This window comes from Anopheles stephensi, chromosome 2, assembly GCF_013141755.1.
Source record: "Anopheles stephensi strain Indian chromosome 2, UCI_ANSTEP_V1.0, whole genome shotgun sequence".
Lineage (NCBI taxonomy): Eukaryota > Metazoa > Arthropoda > Insecta > Diptera > Culicidae > Anopheles > Anopheles stephensi.
The window spans coordinates 59541279-59555131 of record NC_050202.1 but is presented as its reverse complement, the minus strand read 5'-3'; the positions used below and the strand labels follow the sequence as shown (position 1 = coordinate 59555131).

Sequence of the window (13853 nt, the reverse complement as noted above, 5' to 3'; positions counted from 1 at the left end):
AACAGAAAATGGTCGTGTAAATATTCAAACGTCATAATTTGATGTTGCGCAACGACTTTCAAAGTAATGGAGTTGTATTGGTTCGATGATTTTATTTTCTGCAGTTTAACTTATCCTCACAACTTAGTATGAAGCAGTAGAATAGTAGATCAACTTACGTGTAGAAGCGTCGACTTATGTATTACCTTGTATAATGGGATTAAGGGTTTAATTCTATTCTCTTCTCACAAGCATGATGGTAAGATAATTCTAAAGCCTCTTCAAGTACTGGCTTATCTAAATAGACTTGTTACCGGCCTGTTTCTAGCCTGGTCTCTCTTAACTTTTCCCTTCTACCGTACTACATGCATTCTTCGAACACTGGTAACACACGATTTTAGTTAAGCTTTTAGGAATGTACCTATTAGAACACTGCGTTATTTCTTCGAATTTATTTTACTGGATCGTTCTCTACCAAACTTTAGTCTATTTGTTTAGATTTTTTTCATTTCTCCTTCCATCCACTGTCTCCACTGAATCAGTTCAAAATTTACCCTCAACCTCCTACCGTTTCAAAATTACTCTATCTGTTTCCCAATATTCCCAATATTACCAACCAATCCACCCTTCTGTGCCGGTACCGGCCTGTCCGTTTGACACCGGGTAGACCGGCACCACCAATTCGGTCAAAATTGTTACATCTCTTATGTTCATCACATTATTTTTTTTCTCCATATCTGTTACCCCACAGCTCAATAATTATGAAATAAAGCCCGGCAATTGTTTGAAAATAAATGTAAGCGTGCCGAATCTGCGCCTCTTTGTAGGCAACATACCTAAATCTAAAGGAAAAGAAGAGATTTTAGATGAATTTGGTAAACTAACAGGTAAATCATGTTCAAAATTTTTCTTATATTTTTTGTTTTATTTTTATTTTTAGTTTTTTATTCTTTACTATTATTGTACTTAAAACGAAACATCACAATCAGTGTACTTTTTTTTTCTCACTTTTCTTCGTTTCCTCCGTTTTTTTCTGTTGAGTTTCATTACGTTTTTTTTTAATTTTACCTTTTTTTATTTAGTTATGAGTTTTATTTATCTACTTTTTTAATTATTCTGCAATCGAGCGTACCGCGTTCGTAGTGAATCGTTTCTTAAATAGATAGCAGCACCGGTTCTGCCTACCCGATGAGGGCAGCCAAGCAAAATGAACCATTACAGTTTATGACGATAATACCTCGTAAGAACGATAGAACGCTGCCGTTAGGGCAAATGGTATTGAAATTTCAAACACACAACAATTTGAGAACAACCGATCACGCAATATAAAGAGCCAATTTCGTCGGTTAAATCCCGATAAGTAAGGGATCGCGTTTGCGCTGTAAAATTAAACGCTGGCTTAAAGAAGAAAAAAAATGGAAGCGAAGCCATCTCCTCTGTAATGGAGGACGAGTAAGAGTTTTATACGTTTGGGAAAGCTTTTTTCATACTCAGCATACATGCAATCAACATGAGCGATGCTTAGCTAGGTTTTGCAGGCTTATGCATTATCAGTATAATTTTGAGATCATTTTTCTTAAAAACTAACTTCAAGCAAGGATGCGATCCTTTCTACGCTTCTTCCTCATACAGCAAGGAATCATAACTGTTTATATACATCAAACAATTGATCGCAAATCGCCATTTTCTTTTCTGTTCCTGTTCCTTGATTGAACATACTACAAGGAAATATGGCAACGACTATTACCAACGCTATGACATTCGCAACCATCCTTTCTTCTACCGTTTAACAGCTTATCAAGAGAACTTCCTTATTCACAATGGTTAAAGTGAGCCTCCACGGTATCCTAAAAAGCCTCAGAAAACGAAACCTTCAAAGCGACGTTCTTTTCTTTCAATTTGTTTTAAAAATTTTCATCTCCAGTGCCCAATGGTTCTTTTACTCCCCCGTGACTGACACAAACACACAGTTTGTAGTTGAGTGTTTGCAGTGTTTTATGTTACGTTTCTCATCACCATCATCATTGTTTATTACCAGTGTACACGTACATCGATACGCATTAGTAATAACCAATCGTCAGCATACTCTAATCACCTCATAAAGCTCGTTTCACACTTCACACCGATCATCGATCCACCACCACCACCACAAGTGTAATTTTATGTTCACCATGTCGCCAAACATTCATTCGAGCGCTTCACAAGTGAAAAGGAGTTTTAATCCTTTTTCCTACATGTAATTTTAAAATATTTTATGTGTACTGTACTCAATCAGCTGTGCGCAATTGTTTGGTTCGTGTTTTTTTTTTTCTACTCTATTCTGCACTCTGTGAATAACAAACATTGTGTTTCTAACAACAGTTTTTCGTCGTCTATGATCTTCATATGGCCAATCAACGCATCGCGTTTTTTCGTTTGTGCTTCCATTACGAAATGGTGTATTTTATAAAATATCTCCAGTCATTATAGATTTTTGAAAGTGCAAACAATTCAAATGAACCTTTATAGATTTTCAAACAACAAAATTTTACCAAAACATTTTGTGCAAAAAACGTGCTTGATTTTTTTTTGTCTTGAGTTCCACACTTTTCATCGCATCGCTATCCATTAAAGCAATGTTAATACGATTTCCTGTCCATTCCAGTCATTCCAATAGTTTTTTTCATTTTTAATTCGCTTAAGTTCGACCCCATAAAACTTTTTTTTCCATACCGTCAGCTTATGATTTCTAATCAATTTCATCGCGCTTTTTCATCATATCCACCTTACGTTCACACGTTTTATTTTTCTTTTATTATTTTTTTCCATCCAAAAATGCAATCATTTTTTTGTTGTTATCTGCTTCATCCGTTTAAAATTTATGTTAAACACTAGCTAGCAATATAGAGAGTGTTTACTTTTCCTTTTCCTCATTCAAAATATGTATATTTCTAGTCTTACTACACAAAACCACAAAATCTTACCCAACCCTCCAGCAGCAATTACCAATAATAATGATTGTACATCAACAGAAGTGAATGAAATGTCTGTGTCTCTCTCTCTCTCTCTTTCTTCCAAACAAAACAAAACCAAAAAATCAAACCAAATCAAACCAAAAAAAACAAACCTCCCAAAAAACCACCAACTATCACCGCGATAAAACCGCTTCCAGCTGAATGATTATGAAATTCGGAATGGCAAAAAGATTGGTGTCACGATATCGTTTAACAATCACCGACTGTTTGTCGGCAATATTCCTAAGAATAGAGATCGCGATGAGTTGTTAGAGGAATTTGCGAAACATGCACGTAAGTTTCAAACGACCGCAACACGGCCACGAACTAAAGTTAGTACAAACCACACACACACACACACACACACCTTCGGACCGACAGTCGCTTGCCGAAAGGGGCGAGCTCCCAAATAACTCAGTAACGACGCAAACACAAACCACAAACATCACAGTAGAATATGTAGCGCATTATAATAAGGAAGTGAATTTATACATCCCAAAACAATTACCTAGGCAAGAAGAAACCTGTTGTCCTGTGTCTGTTGCCCATATTCGGAACATTGGGTTGCGCGTGCGTGTGTGTATGTGTGAGAGTGGTAGACTTAGGTGGAATTGGCATCTAGTAGACTGGCAAGCACGACTTTGTATTCTATCTGTCCCGAGAAAAAAAAACATCGCTCGTTAGTAAATTGGAATTACTTCAAAATCGAAAATCAACCAAATTCGGTGCTGTTCGAGAAAACAACAACATCAACTACCAGGCGTCATGCAAAGGAAATTGGAAACATCACCATTATTCTTGTCTACATACATAGCTTTCGCTTCTCTCCGCTAATTGCTCAGCAAAGAGATAAACTAAAACGGAAACATCAAATTTGGGGGGAGGCATTACCACCCAACACTCATTCCCCCCATTGGCGTTCGGAATTGGCATTATTGGATTTTGATTGTTGTTTTCTTGTTTCATTGCTTCATTTTTATTGAAATTTGTTTTGTTTTATTGAACGAATGTGTTTCAATTGGTTTGTTCATTAAATTATAGTATTGGTTTTACTGCATTGATAGAACAATTTTATGTAACAAATGAAAAATGCATCCTGGACAAAAATGAAAAACGAACAACCAACTGCAAATTGCGGGCGCGCGTGTGTGTGTGTTGAATGCGAATTTTCTTTTTGGCGTAATAATTGTGTGATGAAAATTGGTAGTGTGCTTGTGCTTGGTTTTTTTTTTTCGAGTGAAGTTGTGTGTTTACCTTTGACCTTTTTTGCTTGCCGCGCAACACATACCACCATCGCTAGTGCCACGCGTTCAAAAAGCGCACTTGGTTGTTCGTCGTTCACCGTTCGCCTGGCTGCGTAATTATTGTGCGTGCGCGCGTGTGTGTGTGTGTTCTCAAAATTTGTATGCAAAATTTGAAATTTCTTGTCAAAACTGTAAAATGCAACACTGTCAACAGTAAAGCTCACTCTACTAACGCTCCGCGTAATGTCACGCAAGTGTCCTCCAAGTCGTGTAGCGTCACACGCGACGTTTCGCAGTGAGCGTTAGCAGCGAGCCACACAGATAAACGGAGGTTGCACACAAAACTCGACGACAAAAAAAAACGAAAGCCCCGTAACGTGACACAGTAGGGTTATTCAAAATTTGTTTCGGCGACTGACAGTAGTGGAAATGGAAAGCGGATAACAAAACGTATGAAAAAAAAAGATCAAAATTTCCATCCCCTCAGTTCTGTAGCTTCACAATTTCGACGTGACAAAATCAAGTGATACCGAATCAAAAAAGCAAGGAATTCTACAAAACCAAAAGAAACATGTCAAATTCATTTGCCAAAATCATAGCTAGCAAGGTGCTAGACCGTCCTGAATGCGCACACGTGGCCGTACGAAGCGGCCCCCAAAGCCGTGTGGTGTGTTGGACTTTGTTGGACAAATCTGAAACCACGTGGCATATAATTGGACATTGCTGTGATAGCACGATTGTGTTCGATTGAGAGAAGCTTTCCAATTGGTCAACCGTTTTGGCAATCATAGAATTGTCTGGCTACAGTACCCAACACCAAACACATATACCCTCCGAACATCTGGTCCGAATATCCTACTACTGCACCCTCTCGCTCTTGATGCGGTGCACGGAGAGTGAGTTCCCCATTCGGTGGTTCGAATCTGGAATCCCACGTCTGGACTGGACCTTAATCTGGCTGACTACGATTAGCTTAACTATGCCGATTTGGTTCTAAACCACAAATTGATGGGCTGTGAGAGGTTCCTGATGTACCAGCACTTGATATCGCGTACCTGACACTTCTCCTTTATCTCACAGAATTCGAATTTGCACGCCCATTTTGAAATGAATGATACACTCCCCCCCCCCCCCAAAAAACCCACTCACAATAGCTTACTCAAGTACCGTGAACCATCTGGATACCCATTCGGTGTTGTTCCCTGCTCCTGTGTTAGCCTCGATACGCAATAATGACTGGAAACCTCACCGTACCAAGAAAGAGCTTACAGCATATTTCTCAGCAAAACGCCACCATCGCACCAGTTGTTGTGTGTTATAGATGGGAAACTGTTTGCTTTGAAGCCGTAGTTTTGACAGTGATATTCGGTTCATCCCTTTGTGTTGTTATTATTTTTCTTCCCTACCAGTGGTGTGTGTGTGTGTTGTACATGCTTTTACCCCACCCTTTTTTACCGTCTAGTATAACGACCGCGTGTGTACAGGATGATTCTCTGTTGTTTATTTATTGTTGTTGCTGTTTTTGTTAGTCCACCCATTGTACTCTCCATGCTCCTCCAGCCCCCCTCCCCCCCACCACCAACCCCTACCAAACTCCAACTCTTTTCTCTCTTCTCTATCTGTCTTTCTATCTTCTCTTAAACTGTCTTTTCCACCTTTCCTTGAAAACGAACATTTTTCTTTAAATAAATGTGTACTTCAATTTTTTTTGTGTTAAATTATCGAAAGCAAGATTATTGGCTGTCTTGCTGTTGCTCTTTTTAAATCTTCTTTTTCCTATCTCTCTATCTTAACCATACAAAATTACACCATCAACACAGATATTGCTCTTCCCATTTGTGTCTCTTTCTCTCTGTTTCTCTCTCTCTCTCTCTGTCCAATTTTTATTGTTTTTCATTACCAGCATTCCTACTCAAGTGTATGTTGTATATGAGTATTGCTTCAACTGAAAACCAACCATTCCCCCACAATCTGTCCAATTTGTAGGATAAGTGTGCCGGGGACATGCGTTCTTTTGGAGACAACCACCCTTAGCTAGCCGCTAATCAGTGAAACATATTTTGGCAAATGAATTTGGCAAACTTCTGTGATACAAAAAAAATTAGATAAATTAATTCAACGTGAATCAAATCAAAATACCTGAAATCATTAGTGAAGCAAAACAAAACCCTTTAAAAAAAACCTATCCACAGGGTCCCTTTATTTGTGTACCTTGCAAGTGGAGCGAATCGGAACTGAGGGATTGTGCGTCTAGTAGGGCGAGTCAGTGTGTTTTCGTCACGAATCAGGCAATCAACAATCGGTACTATCTGTCTGGCTTTACAGCAAAAAAAAAAAGAAACAATCATAATGATGCTCAACAAAGTAACAAAAACTATTTTAAAAAAACAAATCTCAAAAACACACTGATCTTCGTGGAGCAGTGGAAAGTTTTGGTTTAAAAATTTTTCAACTTAGCTCAGTTAACAAACTAAATAAAACAAAAAAGAAACAATTAGGAAACGAAGAATTTCTACTCTTATACCCTCGTAGTCTTAATCTGTCTTAATCTTTACGCCTTTACGTACGCATTAAGACAGCAGACCCACTGCTCTAGAATAATATGATACTATTCGACACTAATATACTTTCTTTCTCTTTATTTGTTTCCCCCCATCTCCCGTTCCGGCGTGATATCATTACCGTGATCTGATGTCACATGGTCTCATTGTAACTCGAAAACAAAACAAATCAAAACAAAAAATCCGCAAACCATGCTATCTAAAATTATTACAGCGGGACTTGTGGAGGTAATTATTTATAGCTCACCAGACGACAAGAAAAAGAACCGAGGCTTCTGCTTCCTCGAGTACGAATCACACAAGGCAGCCTCACTGGCGAAGCGGCGACTAGGCACCGGACGGATAAAGGTATTATGGCTCACAGCGCAAACTGGTGTGGAGGGAAAATAGAGGCTTCGAATGATTTTCACTAACTCATGTACGGATATTCTCATCCAATCTTCTCATCGCGCGAACAGGTATGGAATTGTGATATAATAGTAGACTGGGCCGATCCACAGGAGGAACCGGACGAACAAACGATGAGCAAGGTCAAAGTATTATACGTACGAAACCTAACACAAGACACGAGCGAAGATAAACTGAAGGTAACGAAAGCGGGCGTCAAAAATTAAATGAATGGGATTATACTAAACTTTACTTTTAACCTTTTACAGGAAAGTTTCGAACAGTTCGGCCGTGTGGAGCGAGTGAAGAAGATTAAAGACTACGCATTTGTTCACTTCGAGGATCGCGACAATGCCGTGAAAGCAATGAAGGATCTGGATGGCAAAGAGATCGGTGGATCTAACATAGAAGTAAGTAGAAGGGAGAAGCTCGCGTTTCTTCAAGATGTTTCTCACAATTCTATCTCCCACATTAACACTCACAGGTATCGCTAGCTAAACCCCCGTCCGACAAAAAGAAGAAGGAAGAAATACTACGAGCTCGCGAAAGGCGCATGACGCAGTTTTTGCAGACTAGAATAGGATTGGTGAAGTAAGTATTTCGGGACCGCCTGTGACACCTGTGCCACAAATCAATTAACATACGACCGGTTCTTCTCTCCATCCATCTCTCTAGTACGGTTCCATCGTTTCCCAGTATGTCGCCGCAGCATGCCGGTATGATGCCCGGTGCGATGCCACCGATGCGAGTGCCTAGCGGACCGGGAGGTCCACGTGCTCCGATGCGGGGTGGCCCAATGGGCGGCCGGGGCGAGTACGGTAAGTGACAGCACATAGCAACCCTCTCAACAATTTTATTTACACTTGGAAACCAAGGTTTCCCCCAAAAGAAAATACATACACATACAATCTATCTGTACTTTTTTGTGCCGTACAATTGGCAGTATTGTTTACAATCTTATCTTCCCGACCCCCTTGAAAACCACCACCCCCCCACCCCATCCCCTTCGTAGTGATATGCATAATACCGGTAATCATCGACTTGTTACATTGGAATTCTAGAATGTTTGCAAAACTATTGTACCTAAGTTAGTGTAATGCGTATGAACGGAAAGCAAATCAAAAATGGCAAATGGCTGCTCTCCGGAACAACCAAAAGAAACAAAACAAAACAAAAAATGACGGTTAGCGCAAATGAACCGAATTAGGAAACAAATCACATTTTGTTACACGATTGCGCTTGTTTGCTGTCCTGTAAATGCGATGTAAATGCAACAACAGAACAAAAACCACTGGAACGATTGCAGTAGATCAGCGAGAAACAAAAACAAAAGTACAACAAAATTGATAAGAGACATAATAACATTCCCCCAAATTGATTGAACACAAACAAAACGTTAGAAAATCGAGAAAGAAACAGTAACTTGTTCTACTAGTGCCTGAAGCGCAAATGGATAAAACCAAAACAAAAACCAAAAAAAATAGTCCTTAATTAGCACTGAAACATGGTTCAAAATTATCTTGTATCTTCTCTCTACTGACCTCCTAATCACATCAACAGCAGCCATTCAAGATTGGACTATCAGCAATTAGGCTCAATGTCGCAAAAGTAAAAGCACACATAAAAAAATGCAAAATCAAATGGTCAAATTATTAGGAACTGCAGTTTTGATACAAAAATGTAAGCAAAATCAAAAAAGGATAATCGTTTGTTTTAATGTAACGCTCTTTTTTTTTCGTTTTTCCTTCATTGTTTGGTTTAATTTATTTGCGTTCTGTCTTTCTTTTGGTACTTTCCTTTTTTTTCCTTTTCATGTCTTCAAGTTGTGTTTAATTTGTAATCGTGAACGTCCCAATTGAGAGAGAAAACGTGTACAGAGGCGTAACATGTTGTTTTTGCAATTGTACAAAACAGTGTAATGAACATGCAAAGTTTGCAATAATTGTCTTTTTTTTCCTGTCACTCCTTTTCGGTAAATCTCCGTTCCCACTGTGCTCCAACTTAAACGGATCTAGCCCCGAGTGCATGTGTACCCTCCTCCAAACCTACACACAGCTCGATTAGCGTTTATACCAGCAATTGCTGGAAGTCTTGAACTTGTACTTCCTTCTGACATCTTAATTCTTGTCCAGGCCACCCGTCAGAACATTAGACTTCAAGAGTTTGTGTGAGTTTTTGTGAAGCTGATGACTAGAGACTATAATTAACTAGATATTGCAATTGGAATTCTGGACGACCGTTTTTAAACGTCCAGAAACCCCAGTATCTAGTACCAGTAGACCAGTAAATCCAGTCCATGTTCAACTTCAGAAACCGTTCTTCGTTCTGGCCTAACAATAACTCCCATTTTGTTTAAGAAAGCAAATTGCTCTATACTGCATGACGATTTTTTTCCTCTTTGTTTTCAATTGACAAACTGTTCACACCACCAGAAACAAGCCAATACATTTAAAAACAAAAACCTAGTATCTAAACGCGAAACTGTTGTTGTTTATTATATTATACCTTATTTTTTGCAAAAATGAGAAGCGTACGTTCTACCGACACAAAAAGAAACCCCCGAAAACAAAAGCAAACAAACCGAGCAATCAAACATATCGAAAGTAGTTGTGTTACGTAGCAAGGTATATGATGTGCCAAGGTTGTAAAACAGTTGTAAATATATTATAATAGTACCAGAGCTCTTGTCCCATTATCTCCACCCACCCTTTATGCCGTAGCAGTAAACACTTCTTAGCAATACACTCTCTTAGTTAGGACCACCAAAAACCAAATCAAACCACAACTACATAGCCGCGCATCAATGCTGGACTGTACATGTGTAATCGAAAAGCAAGCTTCATCCCCTTCATAACAGTTATAACTTTCATCCCTTCTGGAAAAGACTGAACACAGGATGTGTTAGCAAATAAGAGCAACTGCACAGCATTTTGTAAAGCGCCCAACCGAAAAAAGCGCAGATAAATTTAAGGAAAAAGCCAGTGCAAAAACTTAATCAGACAGAAACGGAGGCGATCATCACCTCCGGAAGAAGCAGTATATAGCACTTTTCGCTTATAAGTTGATTTTCGTTTCACATTTTTCACCTTGTTATCATCAAATCCATGGCAAAATAATCCAGCCTGACGAGTCTGCTATCTGTAGTGGTTCATACGATCAAGACTTAGCTGTAATGTGTGTATTGCATGAGTAGATTTTTTTTATTTCAATTTCCTTACCGATTACAATTTACGTAAAATGTGCTCCAAACGCTCCCCTTATCGGTCAGTTGTATTTAGTCGGACTTAAGTGTGCAATTGGATGGAGCCACGTACTTGCGAGAATTAAATACAACCGATCGATCGATTCGTGTAGTGCAAGTAGGTTACAAGAACACTCCCAACATGTATGGTGTTTGGGTAAGTAATTTTTCTTGTACAAACACACCCACACACCTTCACTCCATTGTGTATCCGTACGCGTAGGCAAGGCAAGTAGTTTCGTAGAGGACTGCTAGCGATGAGCCATTTATTTTTCCGGGGTTCTTGCTTATGAGTTCATTTAAGTTTCTTGTTTCATGAGTTTCATTTCGTACCGGTTTCGTTGAACGTATATCATCTATCAGTTTTACTTATCGGTGTAAAATGGTACGTTTAGCAAGGATTATAGCTATTGCAAAACCATCAAGTGGGAGAAGAGAACAAACACACAATTCTATCCCCCGTTTCTAAATTGTGGCAAAGCGCTCGGTAGCTCGGTTGAAAAAGCTCTAGTTCTGGATTTCTTTCTACAGTTTAAATTGTTTCCAAATTAAAGTAGACAAAATTTTTTGATTTCACGCAACCGCCAAATCACATGCGCAAACCTATGCATTCTAAATTCTACCCTTTTAGGACCAAACTGCGGGCAAAATTTCTCATTTCGCTATGAAAAGTACAGGCCACCGTTTCCGCCACGCGGTTCGGTTTTTGGTGCACATGGACGTAACGCTGAGAGGGTATGCCGGCAACAACGACACCCGCCAAACGAACAATCTGTGTATCTGTGCGTTGCGCAGTGTTCTAAAATTCTTGCAATCGACTCCTATCCGGACCGTATCATCGTTACGTTCATGGTTTGGCTGATGAGTACCACAACACAACCCCACCATGCCGAACAGCATGGGGTTTTCCATCTTGAACTGTTACTATCTTCCTGTTTCTTTTGATTTCTTTGGTGTCTTTCTACCACATGCATACTTTGGGGGTTTAACCGTACCTGCTAACTTGTCTGGCCCCGGTCTTGTCGGTCGGCAATCGCTTCATTGTGATGCATTAAATCTTAACAACAACAAAAAAACCGTTTAAAAAACTACATTCTTGCTAACATCCCGTGGCTTCATCTTACCATCGTACCGGACGGTACGGACACGGAACCGGATGGGACTCGACTAACGTTTGCCTCACACACTGGCGCCTGATCATACACATACACACATGAACAACCAAAAAAACACGCAAAATCTCTCGCAAAACCCACGACCCTTTCGGCCATTTTGCTTGGACAACCTAACTCGCGGACCAACGCAGAGCACGACTACGATTCGTACGGGTATGCGGATTATACGCACCGGAGCATGGGTGGTTCTTCCGGATACTATGAGGCATCCTCGGCATATTACGACGATTACTACCGAGCCGGTGTCGGTTGTTACGGTGGTGAAGCCGGCGAGTACTATCTCGACTATGCGTCAAGTACGACGGCGGCGGCCGCGGCTGCAGCTGCTGCGGCCGCCGCCGCCGCCGCCGCCTTTTCCACCGGTCCCGGGCACCATCATCACCATCATCACGCACCATCGCATCATCACAGTCACCACAGTCACAACTATCATCACCATCATCATCACCACAGTGCCGCTGCAGCTGTTGCCGCAGCCGCCACCGGCGCTCGTAACAGTAGTGCGCTCGGCCGTCGGTTGAAACTGTTCTAAGTCGTCTTGAGAGGTAGAGGTGCCAGCAGGACTTCTCGCGACTAATCTGGACGGTACTACGGGGGTACGCCGTTTGTTGTCAACATACGTTCAAACACTCAAACTCACTTACCATTGCCGATACTTGCCTTATAGAGCCGCCGCCACCGTGTGCACGCGGTGGATGTATAAACCGAAGTCATACCAATTTTTGAGTGAAGTACAACGGCGTGTTGTTCAGCCGTCGTTTTTTTTTGTGGGAGGAAGAAGAAAAAATAATCATCCATGCAATACACACACACACAGAGATTCATCGTTTGTTTTTTGATGGCTCGTCCTCATATAGAAGCAACAAAGCAAATAGGCTCGTTACCTCATACGCTGTTCCTGCCGTAGATGGTGGATTGATATTTCCACTTTTCTTTAACGCTTTTTAGTTATGGTCCTAGCGGACCGGTTTCTGCTTTCTTTATCGCTTTTAGTTATTAATTTGGCTTCTTTAGTTCGTTTCATACTTATCGTTTACGCTTCTTATGTTAATTAATGTTTTATTATAAATTTTCTTATTTGCTACTAGAACCTTTTCGTCTCATGATGCAAATTCAGTGTCGTAATGATGCCCAGTTTTATTCTAATAATAGTTCCCCAATTAACATGTGTCTTAGCTTTCTCATTCTTAAACAAAAACTAAGCAAATCACTCCCTTTTTGGCATTTCGTCTTAATCGAACTAACCAAAAGCTAATAATATTTTGGCAAAAAAATTAACAGAATTTTTCGGAAAACTAAAAACAAATACTTTTTCGGCTTCACGAAACAAACTGGGCTTTGTTTAAGTCCGTTGTGGAAAAAAGCACACTTTTGGAATACAAAAAAAAAAACCTGTTAGGAAAAGTTTGCTACACTTTTCTTATCACGAGATGGAAAAGTTGTGCAACGTAATGCGTTTTGAAAAAAAAACACACACACAATAAGCTACAGAGGCAGAACATGTAATTGGAGAAAGTTAATTTGCGTAAGCTTTCGTGGTTTTTCCCGATACGATAAAGCGTAGGACCGGCAGGCAATTATTTAAGTGTTTGATAATTAATTTAATCTTTCCGTTTCCATTGTTTGTTATATTTCTAACGCGTTTTTGCTTTTTTTTCTTTTTTTCGTTCTCTTTTCTTTTATGTTAAATATCTCATCTCTCCCCCCCCCCTCACCCCACATACCCTACTTTCAAATCGTCCCCGCCTGTCTTTGCAACTGTTGCAACGAATACCAATGAATGCCATTGCGCCACACGGCATACAAAAACTGTTATACAAATAACGTATCACACTTGTTGTACGCAAATTTTGTGCGTTTTTGGAATGGTGACACCACCGATGCCGGGTGTTGTTTTATTACGTTAAACAATTCCATAACAACCGACAAACAAAAATCAACGATCTTCACAACGTTGCCAAAAAAAACAAAACAATCCGGTCCGACGCGCGACTCACAACGTGTCCTAACAACACATCCTCCACACCACACATCCACGATCGTCTTCATCGTCATCTGGACCAACTGATAAACCAAAAACCACGAAACGAAACGCAAATACAAATAACAACCATCACGTGTGAATGGTGTATGATCGGTCGGATATGACACCAACAATAATCGGTACAAATAATAATGCGTAAAACCGTTTACAATACGTGGCTATATACAATCGACAAATGGGCTGGAAACAATGTCAAATGATTGCTGTTGAAACCGTTTAAAAACCCCAA

At 40.0% G+C, this 13853-nt stretch overlaps 1 protein-coding gene across 28 annotated transcripts in view; it reads left to right on the top strand.

Annotated features, from left to right (window-relative positions):
* The window catches only part of LOC118506454 (heterogeneous nuclear ribonucleoprotein R), a 52750-nt gene that overhangs the window by 25186 nt on the left and 13711 nt on the right, over positions 1-13853 (top strand). For 20 of the 28 annotated variants that reach the window (XM_036043606.1, XM_036043604.1, XM_036043594.1 and 17 more), the window contains 7 exons: positions 3131-3266; positions 6992-7125; positions 7236-7364; positions 7434-7574; positions 7649-7755; positions 7840-7982; positions 11712-13547. In XM_036043606.1, coding sequence (XP_035899499.1) covers positions 3131-3266; positions 6992-7125; positions 7236-7364; positions 7434-7574; positions 7649-7755; positions 7840-7982; positions 11712-12112 — 1191 coding nt within the window. In that variant the 3' untranslated portion in view covers positions 12113-13547. Of the gene's footprint in view, positions 1-730; positions 867-3130; positions 3267-6991; positions 7126-7235; positions 7365-7433; positions 7575-7648; positions 7756-7839; positions 7983-11711; positions 13548-13853 lie in introns of those variants that run through there. The other 8 variants (XM_036043614.1, XM_036043613.1, XM_036043615.1 and 5 more) reach the window with 3 other exon arrangements.